Source organism: Hemicordylus capensis, chromosome 10 (genome assembly GCF_027244095.1).
Source record: "Hemicordylus capensis ecotype Gifberg chromosome 10, rHemCap1.1.pri, whole genome shotgun sequence".
In the NCBI taxonomy this organism is placed as follows: domain Eukaryota; kingdom Metazoa; phylum Chordata; class Lepidosauria; order Squamata; family Cordylidae; genus Hemicordylus; species Hemicordylus capensis.
The window spans coordinates 12,332,159-12,346,346 of NC_069666.1; the positions used below are offsets into that span (position 1 = coordinate 12,332,159).

The 14,188-nt window shown below is 41.8% G+C and overlaps 1 protein-coding gene across 10 annotated transcripts in view; it reads left to right on the forward strand.

The window, feature by feature from the left end:
• Positions 1–14,188, forward strand: part of CEP152 (centrosomal protein 152) — a 43,563-nt gene that overhangs the window by 3,142 nt on the left and 26,233 nt on the right. For 4 of the 10 annotated variants that reach the window (XM_053272810.1, XM_053272818.1, XM_053272812.1 and 1 more), the window contains 7 exons: positions 4,803–4,903; positions 5,085–5,154; positions 5,330–5,662; positions 6,215–6,380; positions 8,526–8,666; positions 9,999–10,138; positions 10,835–11,035. In XM_053272810.1, coding sequence (XP_053128785.1) covers positions 4,803–4,903; positions 5,085–5,154; positions 5,330–5,662; positions 6,215–6,380; positions 8,526–8,666; positions 9,999–10,138; positions 10,835–11,035 — 1,152 coding nt within the window. Of the gene's footprint in view, positions 3,349–4,802; positions 4,904–5,084; positions 5,155–5,329; positions 5,663–6,214; positions 6,381–8,525; positions 8,667–9,998; positions 10,139–10,834; positions 11,036–14,188 lie in introns of those variants that run through there. The other 6 variants (XM_053272815.1, XM_053272813.1, XM_053272809.1 and 3 more) reach the window with 5 other exon arrangements.

The window sequence follows — 14,188 nt, forward strand, 5'->3', positions numbered from 1 at the left end:
TTAAAGCACTTTCAAATAAGTGTGACTGTCATTTATTATTCCTAAAGTTTCTGCAGATGCTGGGATCAGCTGTTGCAACAGAATTGTCAATTATGCTTCATATCTAGAGTATTTAGGAATGTCGGTGCCTCTCTCCATTGTGAAGAGAGAACATCTGATGTTCAGTGCAGCACTTCAGTATGTGTTTTCTGTAAGTTCAGGTTTACTCTTTGAATAGAAATATAATATTTGAGAGTTTCTGTGATGTTTGTCAACCTATTCCATTCTGTAATTGAGCTTCCCCTGGAAATCTTTGTGTGGGGTGGAGGGGTTGGAAGTGGATTATCTAGGATCCTGGCACTTCTCAGGATAGTGTCTCATTGGATGGGCTCATCCATGAAGCATTTGATACTTGCTGAATTACATCGGAAGCTGCCTTATAGGAGTCAGATCATTGGTCCATTTAGCTCTACACTGACTGGCAGCAGCTCTCCAAGGTTTAGGCAGGAGTCTCAGCCCTACCTGGAGATGCCAGGATTTGAACCTGGGACCTTCTGCATGCAAAGCAAAATGCTCTACCACTGAGCTACTGACCCATTATGCTAACATTATAGCAAATAAGCGTGTATGTGTTTACTTTCAGAGACTATAGCAAACATTTGGAAAAGATCAGGCAGTGGACATTTGTGCTGTGAAAGCCAATCTCCTGTCATGGTTTCACTGATGCTAAATAATTGACATGGAGTGCGTTCTGCTTCTAGTTTCTAACTTAAGCAATGAACAAATATTCAATAGAAGTTGGGCTGTGGGGAGGAGCACTCTTTCCATGTGCCTTACTCGATTTTGCTAGTTCCTCTCACAGTACTGGAGATGTTATCTCAGTGTAGTAAGACAGGATTATAATCTGTTAGAAAGCATTCCAAGATTCAGAATCAAAGAGAATCCCACCAGACTTTTGGTGTGGTGCTTGTTTTTTATTGTTACCACCACCTGTAAAAAATCTCTGAAGGCTTTTTTCCTCCTTCAGGTAATTAACAGCCAAATCTTTTCCTTTTACCACTCTGATGACGTATTTCCTCTTCTTGGCCCCAGTTCTCCTGAGGTTATACGTCTGTGTCTGGGCTCTGTCACTTGATGCTACAGATAGGGGCTGACATGACTAAATGCTCTGCTGTACAAAAAAGTTAAAAAAAAAAAAAAAAGGTCCTCTCCCACATAAGATTGTATCCAAGGAAAGATGTGACTAAATTCCATTGAAATCCCAGGGACATAGGATCCTGATTTAGACGTGGACTCAAGAGAGGAAGGAGAATGGTCAGATGACCAAACCTCTGCTTTTCCACCAGATGATTTCACACACTTATTTAACAAAGCCATCAATACACTTGGGCCCCAACAAGCCTACTTCCCACCATTCTGGGAAACTTTCCAATGCCAAAACAGCATGACCTTCTCTTCCCCTTCCCTGATTGTTTTGTGGATATGGTTAAACAGGAATGGAAAGCGAATAGGAAACTCACTCTCCTTGTTAACAAATTCTATAGTCCGACCCAAGAAGCCTCAGACATGTTTCAGATTCCCCCCACTGATGTTCCTGTGGTGTCCAGAGCCATCCTCCCTCGAGATAGGGACACCTCTCTCAATGAACCTAGTGAAAAGTGGATGACCTCAAAAAAGGTCATGAGGCAGCTTCCTTATCAGTATTGTTATCATTTCTCCCATCACCACCTCAATCATAGCATGGGTATCTCTACTCTGGGTAGATGAGTTTCTCCAGGTTCCTCCCTCAGATCTTAATTGCCAAAAGCAATAAAAATACAAAAAGCACAGGCTTTCATAGCCGATGCTACATTGGATTCCATCCATTTCTCCTCACGCTCCGTGGCCTCTATGGTGGTGGCAAGGAGAAACTTATGGCTTGTTCACCAAGTCCCCATTCTCCATTACGACCTGCCTTGGTTCAAGCTTGCTGCCTAGCAACTGAACGGAGCATCCTGAAACACCATGGTTATGCACACAAAGTGCTCGATATTATTCCTGCTTCCAAGAACAGTCCGCCTGGCAGGTTTTTCTCCTGCTGGTGCTGGCGTCATAGGCTTTGTATTTCATTGCTCTCAGGACATAGTCATACCATCATTTTGTACAAAACCTGTATACTCTTTGGGGGAGAAGAACCTGGCATAAACTCTGTGCACCACTATCTGAAGGTGTACCTCTCCCACACAGCTTTGTTCCTTTCCACCAGCGCCTTATTTGTTTCTTTTCTTCTTTCCTCTATGTGTCAAAAGACCACTACCATTGCCAGATGGATTAAGGCTTGTATCACGTTGCCCTACGAGGTACAAAACCTATGACCATCTCTTCACATCACTGTGTACTCCATGAGATCAGCAGCTACCTCAGCTGTCTTCTCTACTAATGCACCACTCTCTGAAATCTGCAAAACAGCCACCTGAACATTGCCTTCCACCCTCACCTGACACTACAAGCTCAACTTCTATCACTCTTCACAAGTAGCCTTTGGCAGGCGTGTCCTTCCACAGGTTCTTCTGCCCCAGTAGATGCTGACACTCCCACCCAGGGTTCTCAGCTGTTGTATGTCCCACATGAGATGACCTCATCCAGCAGCAGAGAAAGGATTTTGAAGGCTTCTTCTTGCTGCTGGATTTTAGGACATCTCGACCCACCTGTCCGGGTACCCATGTCTCCTGGTGTATTTTTCCTCATTTTCATTCTCGTCTTTTCTCTCTGTATCTTGGACTTGGCTGCTGCAAACTGGGTGGGATTCTCCTTCCTAAGCTCTTAAAGCATTTCTTAATTAGCATAGTCCTGCCTTCTGGAGCATGTGGGAAGCATAACCCACGTCAAATGTCCTCGAATCCCACAGCAAGAAGCAGCATTCACAGTGCGTAACCAATTCTCCTTTCTCCATGGTGGGGCATTGTCTCTGGAAACTGCCTTACAGCACCATCCTATGTATGTTTACTTGGAAATACATCACACAGTCTTTCCAGTGAGGCTTACGTCTAAGTAAGCATGCCTAGGGTTGCAATATTACTTATATTATCTCCCCTTGCTGTTCTTGGTAACATAGTAACTCACAATAGGAGGTAACTTTATTTGTAGGCAGATGTTCTGCTCTTATTAGCAAGCCTGTATAGACCCTGTTAGTCTGGAGGAGAAGAAAATTTGGGTGCCAAATCTAGGTGAAATAACTGCTTATATATGTTGTGTACAGCTTTCTAATAATCTTGTGAGAAAAGGAAAATGTACTGCACGGCTGTATCATTTGAGAGCCACTGTGTATACCAAAAGCTCACTGAAGGTTTGGAAGAACAGGTACACTCTATACAAGATTCCTTGCTCCAAGTAAGTAAAGAAGGATTGTTTTATTTAGCTGCTGGAAGGTAATTTATATGGATTGAGTGGCTGAATGAAAAGAAAGAACTTGGGCAGGGTGGAATAGCTAGACTGCTCTGAGAGAGGTAAGGGGTCTGGTTCCCCGCCCCCCCAAAAGTTTGGACTGCAGAGATTTGAGTAATAAAAGTATCTGCAGTATTCTGAGGCTTTGAAAAAGGTGCCTATTTTAAAGTGTGGTATTTGTTTTTCTATATTAAAGGTAAAGTTGTGCCGTTGAGTCTTTGGCGACCTCAGAGCCCTGTGGTTGTCTTTGGTAGAATACAGGAGGGGTTGACCATTGCCTCCTCATTGCCTGTGCAGTATGAGATGATGCCTTTCAACATCTCCCTAGATCGCTGCTGCCCAATATAGGTGTTTCCCATAGTCTGGGAAATATACTAGCAGGGATTTGAACCAGCAACCTCTTGCTCCCTCTAGGCAAGTTACTTCCCTGCTGTGCCATTAGGTGGCTACAGCTTAAATAATATGTTAATGTAGTTCTGCATTACTAACACCCATTCTGCAGGAGAATTACAGAGTTTATATCCGAATCCAAGTTAGTTTCAGCCTAAATTGGCTCCCCAGCTAAAAAGCATATAAAGGTACAATTATAATAGGGATACATGGGGGTATGTGTGATGGAGTCTGTTGGTCAGTGGCAGTTGTATGACACAGCCCAAGTTCTGTGCTCTTTCATCTCAGGTTGGAAGGGTCCGAAGGAGCTGCAGATGGATTTGGAGGCCATCTGAGGGTAAAACTAGTTTTTGGCCCATTGCATGTACTTATGGTATGATGATCTGCAACCTCTTCCTGCTGGCACATAGGGAAAGCAATACAACACTAATAAGAGTTGTCCCTCCTGCCATCTTCATATCGTCTCAGAGTTGGGGAGGGCAGTTCCTACCTTGGGAGGGGTGGAGGAGGGAAGAGGAAGTCTCGGGTAAGTGAATCGGGGGTGGCAACCTGCCACTCCCAACTTCTGTTTTCATGACTGAACTGGTTATATAGAGGCAGTTAGAATAACTTCAGCTTTTTGGCTCATGATATATTTCTGAGGTGGTGCTTGGTGCTGAACAAATTGATCAATTCTGATCTAGCTCACTGTGTCTGAGTAGCAGCAAAGTGTGCATATCAAAGGCACACATGAGCAACACACCAGCTTCCATGAATTGATGACATGATCCTTTCCTGCTTCTTTTCCTACCTGCCTTGGCTACAAGAGAAAATACTTTCTGACTTTATTGCAGAAAGGACCCTGGAACAGTGGGAAAAATAGCGTCCTCAAACTACATTGGTAGCCATATTGTAATGGTATACATTCTTCAGGACAGAGTAGTGTGCTTCTTTCACAAATTAATCTCATATATAGTTGGGTCAAGATGATGGATATGAACCCCTCCCTTATACAATATGTCTTATTTCAGTTGCAGCAGCTACTGACAGACCTTCCCCATGATATGCTAGAAGACAGTGGAGATCATCTCTCCAGCTTCTCTGATTGTAGTGCACCCGAGGACCACGAACAGTAAGTGCAGCCGAGGACCATGATTGTAGAGCACCCAAGGACCACTGACACTTTTCTCCGAGTTTCCCCCTTGCTTTCGAAAGCATTGAAACGACATTCTAAGGAACTGTATGAACAATGTTAAAAGGAAGAGAGGTCCATTGAAAAAAGCTAATAACTACTCCATTTGATGTCTGTTTAGAGTGCATGAACCCTGGGATAATGATGCTGCCAGATGGAATGATCATCCAATTACAACCAACCCACAAACTGTAAGTATGTGGAAAATGTGGTAGATTGGAATAGCATGCTTATGCCTCTACTTGGTACAAATCTGCAATATTTATTGATTAGATTTATAAACCACATTGCTTCAAGTATCTTATTAGGCTGTCTTGGAAAACATCTAATTGCTCTGTAGTGCTAACTAACTTTAACCATTCACAGGACTATCAACAGGGCCAGAATGTGTATGCCGAACACTTTTTATATGATCAAGGAAACCTTCAGGGTGAAATGCATGGCAATGACTGGCCTGACCACCACAATGAAGATGAAGATAAAAGCATGTACGAGATTTCTGGCAGGGCCAGTGAAGATGGGCCCGATGATGTATATCTTGGAGGAGATGGGTATAAAGCACCAGGTCACTACCAGCAAAACAATGTATATCATCTTCCAGAAAACTTTAGACCATACACAAATGGCCACCCGCAGGAGTTCAATAAGCCACACAGCAAAATAGCAAACTTTGCAGATGTGAAGAAGGAACACTTGAAAGTATGTGGATTATTGATAAGACTGTAGATTATCTCTTGTCCCATGTTTTTGTTATAACAAAACAGTGATATTCTAAAATGGAATTGAAAGCTCAAAATCCAGTCTGTTTGAAACTTCATGAAAGGGATGGGTGGGAAAGAATCCTGAGCTGGCATCCTTACTTGGATTGATTTCAATTGAAATTGATAGTAAGTCTTCCCAAATTAAGGTCTTGGTGTATTATATTTCATTGCATTGTTTTGTATGATACGATCCACATTTGAATCCTGATTTCAGAGTATACGGTATATATATCAATATATGGTATATGTACAGTGTAGTATATAAGAAATGCTAACATTTGTAAGTTTCCATGTTTGCCTTTAAATGCAAGTGAGGTTAGACTAGTGGGCACCCATTTGTGTATTTAAATAGAAAAGTGTGATATATATGCTCCCTTTTACTTGTGCTGTATGTATTTTGTAGTCTGCTATTGGAACTCAAATACAAAATGTACTAGAAACAACTTATACTCTATCTTTTATCATTGTTATGCTTTTGTTGCGGTTGTAGTGCAGCACTTTAGAAGCAACTAACAGCCAAACTATGGATCCTTACAAAGTAATATATAAGCCATATCAGAACAACATCCAGCAAACAGGCTCCATTTCTCCAGACCCGGCAAAAACCAAGGAATTGTTTGAAGAGATGCAGCAAGAATTTTTGGGTACTGGCGAGAGTAAGTGTTCTCTTGCTTTGGAGATTTTTTTTGTCTTTTCGTGCTTCAGTGTAAATCAATTTCTGTCTCTAAACTGGCAATTTCTGGATAGCTAAAGTACATGAGATTGATTAGAAGACTAACCAAAAACTAGGCTTGTAGAAGGATTTTCTCTCAATCCTGTGAAGCTGTGCTGTGTTGAAAGCTGGTGTAGACCTATCAGAGTTGTTCTCAGAACTATGCTTCAGGGATCCAGTATGGGCCACAGGGTCGTGCACTTTGCCACAGACCCCCCCCTTCCTGAGAATTATTTTGTCTGTCTTTTAACTATGACTTATGGCCCTGGAGCCAGTGGTCCACCCCATGAGCCTAAGTACGGCTCCCTGACTAATTGGTTTGGGGCGGTATATAAATACATTAAATAAATAAAATAAAATAAAATAATTGTTGAAGTTTTGGGCAAAGCCCAATACTCCATTTAGCCCCCTGGCACCATGCAGAGGTGACTGCTCATCATGTTGCTGCACTTTGCCCAGCATCAGTGGTGCTCCTTTAAGGGAAACTGAGCCGTTCCAAAACCCCGGTGCCATTTTGGGAAACATGCACGTAACGCGAGTAAGTGTGGTCCTTCCCAACACTTTTCTAATAGAGCTCGCTGGGGAAAGTGCTGAGGAGGACTATGCTTCCAAGATGGCACTGATATTCAACAGGACTCTCTATCTTATAAAGGCCTCCCTTGGTACTTGGGAAAGCACAGCATAGAGGTCAGTACAGAGGGAAATGGCTCTGGCACTGAAGGGTTTCTGCCAGAATGGCTTCCACTTGAAAGATAGGAAAATCACTGACTTAGCAATATTCATATTGGGAAAGCCCTTGCCCACAGGGGAGTTGGGAAGCAGGTATTTTACTTTAACTCTAGAGCTAATTTAATCAACAGCAGCTAATAATCCCGGTACCAGCTTGCTACAGGGCACTGGGATGGTGGTTCCTGCCTGTTTTGCCATGGCTCTGGGTCAAAGACTTCTAGTGAAGGTGACCCAGTAACTTGGCTCTCCCAGGGTCAGGCTGCAGGCAGCCACAGTACTAGTTCTTGGAAGGCCAAGGGCCTGTACTGTAGGCAGTGACATGGGGCAGAACATATTCCACAGCTATATTTTTTGGTGGAATACTTTCAGTGTGTTAAAAACTGATTTTTTAAACGTATAAATCAATTGGTAACCTAGTGAATGGATACAATGAAAGTCTAACTGAACAGTTTAAAAGTTGTACTCCTGTTTTCATGTGATTTTTTTAGGAAGCATGCGCACACAAAATTAAATGCATAGCTTCTTGGGTGTGCTAAAATTAGTGTGTTATAGTTTTTAGTATCTCTCCCCCCCCCCAATTTTTTGCATGCTTTTGAGTCGTCCTGTTGTGGGACGGGATGGGGGGAGTCCAAGTTTTCTAATTAAAATAATCTCAACGTCAAGGTTTGATTGGTTTGAATATAAAAACTGCAGTTTTACTCACACTTACCTGGGAATGACTCTAGTGGTACTTATTGTTGTGTGGGAAGGCATAACATTGAGCTCAAAGTGTGCTTTTCTGACTCTTTTCCTAATCAAATCTTTGTACTCTAGAAACAGAAATTGTCAACCTTAGGTGTCCCGATGTCATTGGATTACAACTCCCATCATCCTCAGCCACAATAGCTGTGACTGGGGATTATGGCCACTGTAGTTCAACAACATCTGGGGACTCAAGGTTGGGAACCACTGCTTTAGATGACTAGAAAAACTGAGATATTAATACAGCATGAAAAATTAACATGGCATACTCAAAGAGTATGTTAAACCAAATCCCAATTGACATGGGACATCAGGAACATTTTCCCTGAAAAATGTGTGTTGCTTCCAAAGTTAGGTGGCTTGTACAGTGGCATTTAGGGAAGCAGACCCTTCATCTCTATGGTCTTGTCCTGGAGATGTGACTATGAGTGCTTTGCTATCTGAGAAACCAAAATGCCCAAATTCAAAGATGTATTTGACAAAATTTTAATAAAGGGCTTGATAATTCTAATCGGATAAAATTCCCATCTTTAAATGTCATGGCCTAATTCAGACTAGTCTTGAAAGCTGTACCTATCTTAATACCTGACTTAATTAGAAGCTTTATCTGAACTGATAGATGCTTCAGACAACATGCAGATTCTGCAACTTCAAGTTATCAATAAAGCGAAAGGAAGACAACTGGAAGAACTTAATACACAGCTGGAGGAGAGATCACAGCAGATTAGGTATCTGTCACATCAGCTTGCGATTGTCAAAGGTAAATCTCTGTGCCCTGGGGGTGGGGGCTGTGGAGGATGGCTTTCTTCTGCATGTAATCTAGGCCCCTTGGAAGCAAAGGATGAGCACTCTTCCTTGTGTGTGTGGTAATCTGGTTGAGCCTGTGTTTCCCACTTCTCATCTACTTTGGGCAGGTGGCTGATCTTGGAGACTCAGTCACTTGCAAAATGCACAGCTGCATCTAGTGCTGTTGCAGGTATTCTCCTGAAGGGAGCGTGTATCAGTTGGTGGATTCAGCTGGTAATCTCCTTTCCAAACTGTGTGTGTGTGTGTGTGTGTGTGTACGTAAACATGCACAGACTCTGCAAAGCTCCTAATTTGTGTGTGATAGGGAGAGTTGATCTTCAGTGTCTTCTAGGGACATGTTGGCAGGTATGCTCTCTTCTTGTATTCTTCCTGCAATATGAAAGGAGGAGCAGTAACTCCATGATAGAGCATATGCTTTTAGTGTGCAGAAGGTCTCAAGTTCAATCCCTACCATCACCAAGTTAAAGTACTTCAGGGAGCAGGAGGTTTTTTCACACCCGGCTTTTAGTTTTTATCTCCTCCAGAATAGAGGGAGTGTGTTCACATATCAGCCAGATTTATCCCAAAGTCCCTGTGAACTATCAGGGAGCGCTTCACATGCAATTTGGGTTTTTCAGTGTGTGTTAGAGTGTAGCCTGATTTATATCCAGGGTGCAAAAATATCTACTTTTTGCATCTGTTTTGGGGGCAACTTCAAACATGAAGTAAAGCTTAACAGTAAATGCGTGTTTAAGCCTGCTATCTGAAAACCCTCCAGGTGATGGTAGGGAGAGACCTCTGCTGAGATACTGGAGAGTTCCTGCTGGTCAGAGTAGAAAATATAGGTCTAGATAGTTTAGTATAAAGCAGCTTTGCTTTTTTTGTAATTATAACTAATATTGATTTTTCATATTGATTTTTTATTTTTTCAAGCTCATTGATTTTTAAATGGCACGAATCCATTTTGTGCAGTATTTGATTTGAAGAAAATGTGTCCCTTTGCCCCCTGCTGGTCGCTGAGTGGGTAGCATGCCTTGTACTTTGGTGGTGAGAGAGAGCTTGCTCTAATTGACATAGTTATTGGCCTCAGATCTGCTTTAAGCCTCTTTGGCACTTGGTACGCATGTCGATCCCAATGGGCACCAACGAAATTCGAAATACAAGATACCATTCTCGGTTTCCCTTTTTCCTATATCTGTACAAATATAGAACAAAAACTTGACACCTAGCACTTTCCTCCCAAAAGGGTGTTACAGCTTAAACAAAAAAAATCATCAAATGTGTGTGTTCTGTGTTTTTTTTAAAGATGAAAAGGATGGCATGTGTCTTAGTCTGCAGGAAAGCCAAAAACTCTATCAAAATGGCAAAGAAAGAGAAGTTCAACTTGAAGGCCAAATAAAAGCACTTGAAACCCAAATTCAAACTCTAACTGCTAATGAAGAGCAGGTACTACAATAATTTTAATATTTACAGCTACTAAAACTTTGGTCAACATTTACATCAGACGATATTTATAACTGCTTTTTAAATGGTGCTTGGAAGGTGTGAGAGATGTGTTAGACCTTCAGGGAATTTATATTTCCCAGCTGTACTTGAAACATAGTGCCTCTTAGAACTGGGTGCAGACAAAAAAAGGAAAAGGCCATGGCATGACTCCTTGCTGCTCAGTTTTCCTTCTCTCTTTCCCAGTGCTTAACACTTCCTTTATAACTCTGGAAAAATATTTTGTAGTAATTGTGTTTGGGGCATGACAACCTGACAGTACTATTAGCCACTCTGTACTTTGCAAAGCCAGGTTTGCATTCTGAAAGCATATATGTGTTTCTGGCTGTTCCCAAAAATTTATCTGACTTTGTATTTCAGAATGTAATCTACTAACCTTGTTCACATAGTTGTTTGAATCTAGGATTAATGTGGGTTACCAACATTGAACTGAATGTGTGAACCCACCTTGGCATGGGTTCACACAATCATGCCAATGTTGGTAGCCCACATTAAATGTAGATTCATATGATTGTGTGAACAGACCTACTCTTTTTAACTGTATTGATGTTTCTATTGCTGCCTTTTAACATAAGCAACCTTCTGAATACTGGTGCAATGTGATCAGGTATGTCTCTTTTGGGGTTTCTGTTTTGGTAGCTGGTCAAACAATCCAAAGTAGCAGAGGTTGCCATGGAGAGTATGCAGCAGCAGCTCTTGGAACTTCGACGCTCTGATGCTCTTCAGCGTGCCAGAGAGCAGCATGAGGCCATCGTTGCAACACTGAAGCAAAAATATGAAGAGGAAATCTTGTCTTTACAGCAGAGAGTTGATGCTAGGAATACAGCACTCCAGGAGCAGGTCAGACTCAGACTTTTGATATGAAGCTAGTCTACAGTGGGTATCTAACTAGCAGAATTTTGCTTTCTTCATCTTGTAACGCTTCTAAATATTTTTCCTTCAAAAATATACAACAGATGTGCTACAAAATCACGAGACTAAGATGTGTTTAGCAAGCTCCAGACCTACTGGTTCCCCCCCCCTTTTTTATATTTTTTAAAAAACAAATAGGATAACCACTCCATTTTTGACTGACTGACTGACTGACTTCTAGGCAGAGTACCACTCGAGCATATTTTGTAAAGTAGGTCAAACTGAGCTCCCCCAGGAAAGTTAATGTCAACATGCCGATGGCATGGTATTGGTGGCTACTGTTCTAGGACTGTGCAGTTGTTCCAATAAACATGTCTGAACCAATATGCCTCTGTCTGGCATAATCAGAAGGAGTTCAGCCACAACAGGAGGGCCCCCCTTGACTAAAATCCCTTCTGTCATGGTGGAACTTGCTCACAGTTCCGACATACTGGTCCGACCCAGCTCCACAAAAGAGAAGCTGCTTTGCTGCTGAGGGGCTGCTTCTTTTTGGCTTGTTGAGCTTTTACACTCCAAAGGGAAAACCCCTTTAACTCTTAAATCCCAATTACAGAAGGTTGGAGCATTGTCACATTTCTGATTTGGCCTGGAAGTTTTGGGGGTCATGTCAGTCCCTCCAGACAACTTTTCTGTCGGATTGGATCTGACAGTTTTCATCATGCACAGGCTTAAGAAATAATAATGTTTCTACTTCTGTTGACCATGGGTTTTTTGGGGCGTGGGGGTGTATTTTGAAGCTATAGTGCTCATAGAGGCAGAAACGTCTAAGTGAAAAGTCTAAGGCAAATAGCGCGTGAGACCAAAATCTACAAGGATTCAGATTCTGGTACATACCAGTGTCTTGCTGGTTGGTCATTGGCAGATAATAGCCTCCTACATAAAAGGGGCTTCCTTGCAATTCTGGCCAACCTACCATCTGAGTGAGGATGTTGAGTGACTGTATTAAACAGTCTGCAAAGTTCCTTACACATTTTAAATACTGTAAGTCTTACTAGCATGACACATTCTATGCTATGCGGGGTAGGAAGATACTCTCTTTGGAACAGCTAATTCTGGATCAAAAACTTGATCCAGATGAACAACATGTTGCCAGTCACTGAGGAGTCCTCATGGACTTCTCCCCCACCCTTTCCCAAAAAGACTATTCTGAAGATCACTCTCTTGAATCAGTTGTATTGGTACAAATGTTCTAAGCTGATGTAAGAGTGGCATTTTAAAGAAGTTTTATTAGGCATTTGCCACTTATAGCAAAGTGTTAATCAGGTTTCTTATTTAATTCCATACAAGCCCCTTTCTACAACAAGCTTCTGGTGACAAGATAGCAACAAAGAACTATCTTCTAATATACAGAAGAACTATCTTCTGTGATTAAAATAGATTACACTGTGGTAGATTATGGATCCACTGAGATGTCATGCAGATCCGTGTCTTAATCTTGGTTCCATGCGCCGTTCACAAGCACTATGTTCATGTGTTTCCCACCCTCCCTGTTGCACACAAGGGGGAAGAGGTTTTCTACTTCCATTTTCATGAATGTTTGTTCTAACCAGTGCTTGCAAAAAAACAAACTGGTATTTGCTGGTTTAAATACTGTGGCAAATCCCAGCTTGTACTAAACGGAGAACAGATGCAGAATATTATTTCCCATCATGTACAAAGGCAAGAGTGAAATGAACAAGCTGTAGGCTTGTGAATATTGCATTGCATCAGGATTAAACCATAGTTCCACATAATGTCTTAACCTATGTTAAGACAGTATGCCTTTCTATTATGCCTAGACCGCTTTTTGCCCATGCAGACAGTCTGCTCCCTTCCCTGACATTCTGACAACTTTTCACCGCTTAATCCATGAGCCAGGCTCACAAATGTTAGCCATCAGTATCATCTTGGGGGACAAATGCTCATTGTGATTTTTTGCAATGTCTATTCCCCTAGTGATGGGAAATAGCTGGTAGCATTGTTGCACTTACAGCTTTCTGTGTTATGACCCCTTCTTTATCCCTACCCACAAATGATTAGGGTAAAATTGTGGTCATTTTTGCACAGAGAAAAGGGTTAAGTTTGGACGAACAATGAACAAATTGTTGTACTCTCTCCATGGAGCAACCTTTGGAGAACATCCTTGCCAATTTTCATTTCCATTCCTCTGACAATATCCTTTGCAATTTATAGTAGTCTTTCTGCTTCTAAAACTTTCAAAAGCTTTTAAAACACTGCTGCAAATTTGGCCACTCCAGGCCCAATGCCCAGGACAATCTAAGCATGAGAATGCCCTGAAAGCTGAAGGACTGCAGTGCTATCTAGAGGGGTATACCTTGTCAAAAATCTCAGTGAGCATTTGTGCCCCCGGGGTGGTACTGGCCGGAGGCCACCCCAGTTGGCTCATTACTAACTTCAAAACCACCTCGCCATCTTGTCTCCTTCCCACCCCACGCCTTGGTGTAGCGAAAATTGTGACAAACTATCGAGTCAGCTGTTTGCCATATACAGTCACAGCTGTGTGTTATTTCAAGCAGCCCCCATTGCTGCTTCAATGTGTAGATTGGGCTTTTTGAGGTTTACACAAGATTGGTTCAGTGCCCTTAGCAAGCGGAGCTGGTTGTCACAGCAAACATAGCAAGAACAACATACACCACTGGTGTTTTGCTGGAAGGCCTCTTCTGTAGTTGTGTGCTGCTGGTTGATTTATACTCTTCTGCTGCCAATATTAAATTCTTTTTCTTTTCATAATACCATATATGGAGATGGGTTCATTATTTCTGTCCAGCATACCTTTTGGTGACTTTAATTTTGTTACATAAGATATTATGCCAGGAACTTTATTTTCTTAATGAATACTTTATCAGCCATTGCAAACTAAATGTGCACTTCTCCAAAATATGAAAGAAAAATAGACCTGTTCTCTCCCCACATCCAACTCTGGCGCCTAGTTTTACATAACCATGGATATTATCTTAAATCATTAATATGGGATGAGTCATTAAAATGTCTGAAACTGTTTTGAGAGTGGGCTCAGGAATAAATATTTGAAAATAGGGCATGGAGGAAGTTGGGAGAGGGAAAGATAAGGGTACAGGTACA